At 44.2% G+C, this 7,744-nt stretch overlaps 2 protein-coding genes across 6 annotated transcripts in view; one reads left to right on the top strand and one right to left on the bottom strand.

The window, feature by feature from the left end:
- Window positions 1–6,803, bottom strand: part of LOC138971984 (RNA-binding protein 25-like) — a gene marked incomplete at its 5' end in the record, with an annotated part of 9,308 nt that extends 2,505 nt beyond the window's left edge. Inside the window, one exon of the mRNA XM_070344828.1 lies at window positions 6,667–6,803. Coding sequence (XP_070200929.1) covers window positions 6,667–6,803 — 137 coding nt within the window. The remainder of the gene's footprint in view (window positions 1–6,666) is intronic.
- Window positions 1–7,744, top strand: part of LOC138971330 (transcription factor SOX-6-like) — a 328,814-nt gene that overhangs the window by 287,617 nt on the left and 33,453 nt on the right. The gene's annotated exons all lie outside the window — the stretch shown is intronic.

Here is a 7,744-nt window from a genome sequence, read left to right as displayed (position 1 = left end):
AGTTAAAGAGCTGCACGCTGCTTACAGCCTATTTTGTCTTTGTGTGACAGTTCAAGAGTTTCGAGAGTGGAACGCTATAAAGCTCATTTTGTTCTTGTGTGACAGTTCAAGAGTTAAACTGTTGAACGCTGCTTAAAAGACCAGTTTGAACGCATACTTGAAGAAGAGTTTGCCTTTGTCTGACAGTAAGAGTTGAAAGCTACTTAAGGAACACTTTGCCTTTGTGTGACAGTTCGAGAGTTGAGAAGCTGAACGCTGCTTGAAGCACACTTTTTTGTGATTGATAGTTTAAAGAATGAACAGATTTGAAACCTGCTTACACAACGTTTTACCTTGAGCGTAACAGTTCAAGAAATAAAGAGGTGGACGCTGCGTGAAGCACATTTTGTCTTTGATTGATAGTTAAAGAATGACATATTTATACGCTGCTTTAAAAAAAATACCCCTGTTTGACAGTGAAGGAGTTAAACGTTAATTAAAAAATACTTCGCCTTTGTGTGACGGTGAAAGTGTCCCACCCAACCCATTGGCAAAAAACAAACATACAACCCAAACAAAAAAATACAAAACGCACGAATGGACAAGTATTTCTCCTTTTCAAAAAAGACAAAAACAGTTTCACATGCACGGCTCTTTCATTTGGAAGATTACACCCAAGTGTGTCTGCTGAATGCTCCACTTTGTTTCACACCAATACATTATATTCTCATCCACACTCAAACATTCACACTTGTACAACGCTGAGTGACTTTTCACCGCATCACTGACAAGACTTAGTACCGAAATCTCTGGGTTTCCGAGACAAGTTTCTCTGCTACACTCATTTACAAAGGGAGGCAAAAAAGGAATGCTTTTCTTCTGCGGCATATCTGATCATCAGCACACAATATCCCTTTGTTCAGACGGCTGAGCACTTACGTTGCTTTCTTCGCGGTGCAAACCCTTGTATTGGGGAGCGTGCTGGTGCCCCGTGTTTGTGTGGGATTGTGGTGAAAAGATGCGAGATTGGTTTGGGGTGCCAAGTCGGGCCCTCCTGACCCTCTTTCTAATACAAACGCTGTTTTCATTCTTTAAATGCTTGTACTTCGATGAAAGAGTTACATCTTTTCTTTTTTTTGTATTGGGGAGGTATGTACGGCTGGTAGCCTAGGAGGGCCCGGGGAAGAGGAGGGGGGGGGGGGGGGGGTCAGAATGTTTTTGTTTTTTGTCTGTTTGAACATTAAAGTCTCGGGGAGGTGTCATAACAATCAAAGACAACATAGCCAACCTCAAAGGCAACAACATTAAAATGCCAAACATGTTGTTGTTTGTTAAAGTAACTATAGCTTTTTCGCTCTAGGTTCGTACAGAATAGTCGACAAGAAATGTCACTCTCGTTTTTGACGTGTAGCCTGTCTCCTTTCCTCTTGAAAGGGGGGGGGAGGGGGCGCGGAGGGGCGGGGTTGGTAAAAAAAAAACCAGCATGATAATCTTTTTACAGTACATAGTAGGCTTCAAGAAGACAACCACACATTATTATAGAACGCAGGGTAGTTCTCAAAAGCAGACAAAGCGACTTTGACAAATGTTCTTATCATGAGCACATCTTGACAATCGTTACAAAGTGCAAAACGCAAGAAGACAACCACAACGTTATCATTCACTACATAATAGGTTTGACAAATGTTCTGTTCATGGAAAACTCTTTTCGGCACTACCACTACCACATCCACCTTTCATGGAGGATTGCCTGTGGATATCGTTGTATACTTGGTACGAAACAGTCGTCAACAAGACAACCACACCAGCGTAATATACTACGGGATTGTCTTGAAAAGGTTCTCAACGTTTGACGATGCTCTTTACATTAAATACTCACCCCCTTGAGGAATCGTCTATAGAGCATCAGTACAAGGTACAGAACAGTCCTCACGATGAGAGCCACACCGTGTCTCTCTGAAAAACCTTCTAAGGTCGATGCGTAAAGGTAGTGAGTGTTGTTGTTGTTGTTGTTGTTGTTGTTGTTGTTGTTGTTGTTGTTGTTGTTTTTGTTTTGTTTTGTTGTTGCTGTCGTCGTCGTAGTCTTCGTCGTGGTTGACGTCGTTGTTGTTGTTGCTTCTTATAGCCAGAGTATTATGACAGACTACATGATAGTCACAAAAAGGACTCAAATGTTTAAACGAATGCTCTTTGCATGGAAATACCCACCCCACCCCACTCCTCCTCTATCCCCTCTCCCTCCCTCCTCCTCCTCGCCCTTCGTTCCACTGCCAGTAGCAACGGCGCCCGTACCGTCAGGGAAGCGATGGAACAGACAGAGGGAGAAACAATAGACTTGTGAAGACAGTTCCAGACAGGCTAATGAGATTCCCCGACCCTTCATAACACTGGGCCGCGCAGATGCCAGGGCTTGTTTCGACCATTCTCTGCCGTCTCGCAGACATTTACTCCGTCATTTCCCTCATTGTGCTCTGATTGGTCAGGACTGTCTGGCATCCCAAGACGCTAGCAGGTTTTTAAAGCGCTGTTCACATGGCAGACTTTCAGCCAACTTTCCGCCAACCTTAGATGGTTTGAAGTCGCTCCCGAGTCGATGAGCCCAAGTCGGCGAAAAGTCTGCTATGTGAACGGTCCTGACGATTTAGATCAGGTTTAGTTCAGATTTAGCAGCGATATAAAAATTCAGGTGAACGCTGTTCGACTCCTCAGCGATTTACAAGTAACTCGCGCTTCCCGATTGGGTTAGGCTTAGAAAACAACGAAGGTAACCGGGCAAGCTCGAAAGTGCAACCAACGTGATTCCCCTGCGGAGGGGAAGCTCTTTGGTGCAAGTCAGCTGAGAATCGGTGCTTAAAAACTAGTCTGAGCGTTAGCGCTGTTCACATGGACAGCGACACTTGAAAGTTGGGGTAAAGTTGGTTACAAGTCTGCCATGTGAACAGCACTTAAGGGGTCCTTGGACTAGACTAGACTTGCCAACAGTACAGAACTGAGATGTTGTGAGGATGTTTGAGCTGAGATATTCTTCTGCTGAAAGGCCCTGACTATATTGGCCAATAATGGGGTGTACATAGTCGAGATTAGTTGGTTTGTGGAAGCCAAAATATTCCACTGCTGAAGAGAGAGAGAGAAAAGAGAGAGGCAGGGAGAGAGAGAGAGAGAGAGACAGAGACAGAGAGAGACAGAGAGAGAGAGAGAGAGAGAGAGAGACAAGACAAGACAAGACAAGACAAAATCTTTATTATCGAGGGTAATAGATAAGCAAGAATATTGCTTTTTTACATCCAGCCCTCGCCCTAATATAGGGTCAACAAGAACAGAAAACAATATAATCAAAGAACTATCACATCAAACTTAATACATTATAACTGTATATACAGAGAGAGAGAGAGAGAGAGAGAGAGAGAGAGAGAGAGAGAGAGAGAGAGAGAGAGAGAGCGAGCGAGCGAGCGAGCGAGCGAGAGAGAGAGAGCTGTCTTTGACGTAACTGTGTGTTCCCACTGCTGCAATTGAAACCAGGAAGAATTCTTGGTTTGCTGATGGGTCTTATGTCTTTTCTTTGCTTCTCTTTACTTCGTAATATCCGGCCAACCACACACTAAAAAGAAAAAAAGAAAAACTCAAAGCCACATAAAGAGCACCAGACACACACAATAAAAGGACACAAAGCCGACTGGCTATAGTTGATTTTAACGTCCTCTTAGGACCAATTGGCCTATCTTTGGACAGGTAGAGGTAGTGTGCTAGGTAAAGGGACACAAACGTTGAGGCAGAGATTCTCAGCGTATTGACACCTTATGTCCCAAATAGTCACTAGAACTGGGGACAAAAATACTCTATTAGCATAGCATAGCATGAGACACAAATACTCAATTAGCATAGCATAGCATGAGACAAAAATACTCAATTAGCATAGCATAGCATGAGACAAAAATACTCAATTAGCATAGCATAGCATGAGACAAAAATACTCAATTAGCATAGCATAGCATGAGACAAAGATACTCAATTAGCATAGCATAGCATGAGGCTGAAAGAAAAAGAAATTTAGCCCAAGACACACAGACAGAGAGCTGACGACTCTCCGTCAGCCATCAAGCGGCTTGAAGAGGTCAGAAAAAAATACAATGCAAGTGGCTGAAAGAGTGAAGATGGGCAAGCTAGACGATAATGCAAGTGGCTGAAAGAATGAAGATGGGCAAGCTAGACGATAATGCAAGTGGCTGAAAGAGTGAAGATGGGCAAGCTAGACGATAATGCAAGTGGCTGAAAGAGTGAAGATGGGCAAGCTAGACGATAATGCAAGTGGTTGAAAGAGTGAAGATGGGCAAGCTAGACGATAATGCAAGTGGCTGAAAGAGTGAGGATGGGCAAGCTAGACGATAATGCAAGTGGCTGAAAGAGTGAAGATGGGCAAGCTAGACGATAATGCAAGTGGCTGAAAGAGTGAGGATGGGCAAGCTAGACGATAATGCAAGTGGCTGAAGGAGTGAGGATGGGCAAGCTAGACGATAATGCAAGTGGCTGAAAAAGTGAAGCTGGCAAGCTAGACGATAATGCAAGTGGTTGAAAGAGTGAAGATGGGCAAGCTAGACGATAATGAAAGTGGCTGAAAGAGTGAGGATGGGCAAGCTAGACGATAATGCAAGGTTTTTTTTTTTCATTACTTTATTGTCCCATCGCTGGGAAATTCGAGTCGCTTCCTCCAAGTCGAAAGCTAACAGCAAACCGAGTCGCGCTACCCAGGTGTCTTCGTGTTTAGTTGTATTCAGCCACCTGCACTTATGGCAGAATGACCAAGGTCTTTTACGTGTCATTGTGATGACACGGGGGTGGGACATGGCTTCCGTCTCTGGGTCTGCACATAAAGTTGACCCGTCTCCGTGCCGGCCCGAATTCGAACCTGCGACCTTCCGATCACAAGTCCAGTGCTCTACCAACTGAGCTACCGGGCTGAAGGAGTGAGGATGGGCAAGCTAGACGATAATGCAAGTGGCTGAAAAAGTGAAGCTGGCAAGCTAGACAATGCCCTCCAGCCCTCCGACAGTCGACGGAAAGCGATACAGAAAATGTCCGCAGTCCTGTTGAGCCGTGGAGTAGGATGACCTTTTACCATTGTTGCCCGCAGCTAAGCTCTTCGCCGTGATGGCCAGGGAAGCGATTGTCTGTGTTGACGTTGCTCACGCCTTTGATGGGTCAAGCAAAAGGTGCTGACGGCACACACCTGTTGACGGACTTCACGTGCCAATTTGTCTGTGTATAGGTGTTGACTGCTGATGGACAGTGGCAGAGTTTCATTGTTCCTGGCTGTGACTATTGATGTGTTTTGAGAATTGTTGTTAAACTGCTGATGGACAGTGGCAGAGCTTCATTGTTCCCGGCTCTGTTTGCTGTGGGTGTGTTTGGAGAATTGTTGTTAACTGTGGAGAGGGAAGGGTTATGAGGGATAAAAAGTAAACGGAAGGAGATCAAAGATATTCCAGGCTGCGCTGGAGTATCTTTGAGGAGATGGAAGGGAAAGAAGGAGCGATGGGGAGTGGGAGGAGAGGGACGAAATAGAGGGTAGGGGCATACCAAAAAATGTATTCAGCAGAGAGAGAGAGAGAGAGAGAGAGAGAGAGAGAGAGAGAGAGAGAGAGAGAGAGAGAGAGAGAGAGACAGACAGACAGACAGACAGACAGACAGACAGAGACAGAGAGAGACAGAGAGAGAGAGAGAGAGGGGGAGAGAGAGAGAGAGAGAGAGAGAGAGAGAATGAAGGAAGGAATGAAGGAATGAATGAAATCATCGTGAACAATTATGGTTGTAAATCCTGTTGTGATTGTTCATCCAGAATTTTGGAAAGAATTGTCAAAACGACCTAACGGGATTTCTTTTTTGTTGGTCACAACTGAGATTTTTCTATCCAACAAAGCTGGTAAAACCCATTTAATGTTGTTTTTCTGTGTTAAAGATTACGTTATAAGTAGGGCTGGATATTCGCTTGAGGATTGCTTTCTTCATTAACAAGTGTGTCTTTATGAGAATTTCTTCCTCCTACCTTTGAGTCGCTTCCGATTTTCCGACTGAAACCACTAGCTGTGTTCTTTCATGTGAAAGAAGCAAGAAACGCGGATTTTAACTCTAAATTTTCCACATCATTAACTGGGGTCGTGGGTAAGACGGGGTGAAGTTGAATAACGACTGTGTATGGAGCTCATTCAATCAAAAACCTTTACTTTGATGACACGCAACTGTTCTTCTCTGTAACGCATTTCCGGTTTCACTCTTTGCTTTTTTTCTTCTTTTTCTCTTTCGTCTTCTTTTTTTCTCTTTTTTATTTTTTTTTGGGGGGGCTATTTCTCTTTTGGTCTCGGCTAACCTAGCGAAGTCACAACAGGTTTTGAATTAAAAGTCGAAAAGTGAGGCAACAGTGTGCAGTTGCATGCACTTCCGCTAAGAAGATGCCGGAGAGAAAAAAAGCGGACGATGGGGAAAAATGTGAGTTTTGTCCAATCATTTAGGTGTCTGCTAAGCGCGTTTATTTTTAAAGAATGAGGGATTACTCTTCACAGGAAGCAGTTGAGTGTGTCAAATCAACCATGCAGCGCAAAACACAAGCTTTTCTTCTTGTCATTTTCATGAGAAAAGTGAGGTGAAAAGGCCTCCTTGTCTCATTTCTCGTCATTTTTAACACCCCTTCCGTACGCTTTCTTTCTCTCTCTGTCTCTCTGTCTCTGTCTCTCTGTCTCTGTCTCTGTCTCTCTCTCTCTCTCTCTCTCTCTCTCTCTCTCTCTCTCTCTCTGTCTCTCTCTCTCTCTCTCTTTCTCTCTATCTCTCTTTCTCTCTCTCTCTCTTTCTCTGTCTCTCTTCTGTCTCTGTCTCTCTCTTTCTCTCTCTCTCTCTCTCTCTCTGTCTCTCTCTCTCTCTCTCTCTCTCTCTCTCTCTCTCTCTCTCTCTCTCATCTTACCTCACTCTCCTCTTCTTTCACTCTGTATATTTTTTCTTCGCGGTTTTCTCTCCAACTTATTTTGTTTTATCTTTCACGGTCTTATCGCCTTCCGCTCCTTTCTCTGTCTCTTTCTTGTGGCAATTTTCTGCCACGTTTGTGATTTAAAATGACAGAGCGTCGCGTTTTGACAATTCAAGCGCTCTTCCGTCGTTTCTGACTGGCAATTTATTGGACAAGGAAGGCACTTGGTTCCGTTTTAAGGGAAAGGGGGCGTGTGCAGTTGTTTGCTGGAGGATTCATGCATGGAGAGGTTTGTTCGCGTTATGGTGAAATTATGACGCTTCTGTGACTCGCTGATTATCTGCTTGGAAGAAAAGATGAAGATTGCGGGGTTGTTTTTAGGCTGACGTCCTGATGAAGGTGGCAATGATAAATGCATAGCATCTGAACTCCATTTGTCAGCGGCAATTTCAATTACCTTGTTTTCATGGCTTTTTTTATCGCTCTACTGTATGATTACCTCAGATAAGTCAGGATTTTGTAATGCTGATTTTTTCTCCCTTTGCTTTTAATGTTATTAAGCAAGATGAGTCTGAAAGTCTGGCAAGTTGTGGGGTTCTTTTCTCGATTTCTTCAGCTGATTTTTTGAGTCACTTGAGAAAAAGTGACTCTATGTAATCGGTCAGTGTTAGTCTGTTCGGCCGGCCGGCCGGCCGTCCGGCCGGCCGGCCGTCCGTAGACACCACCTTAACGTTGGACTTTTCTCGGAAACTATCAAAGCGATCGGGCTCATATTTTGTTTAGTCGTGACCTCCAATGACCTCTACACTTAAA

The sequence above is a fragment of the Littorina saxatilis genome, linkage group LG7 (genome assembly GCF_037325665.1).
Source record: "Littorina saxatilis isolate snail1 linkage group LG7, US_GU_Lsax_2.0, whole genome shotgun sequence".
Classification (NCBI taxonomy): Eukaryota; Metazoa; Mollusca; class Gastropoda; order Littorinimorpha; family Littorinidae; genus Littorina; species Littorina saxatilis.
The sequence above is the reverse complement of the archived record's forward strand: the minus strand, read 5'-3'. Positions and strand labels throughout refer to the sequence as shown.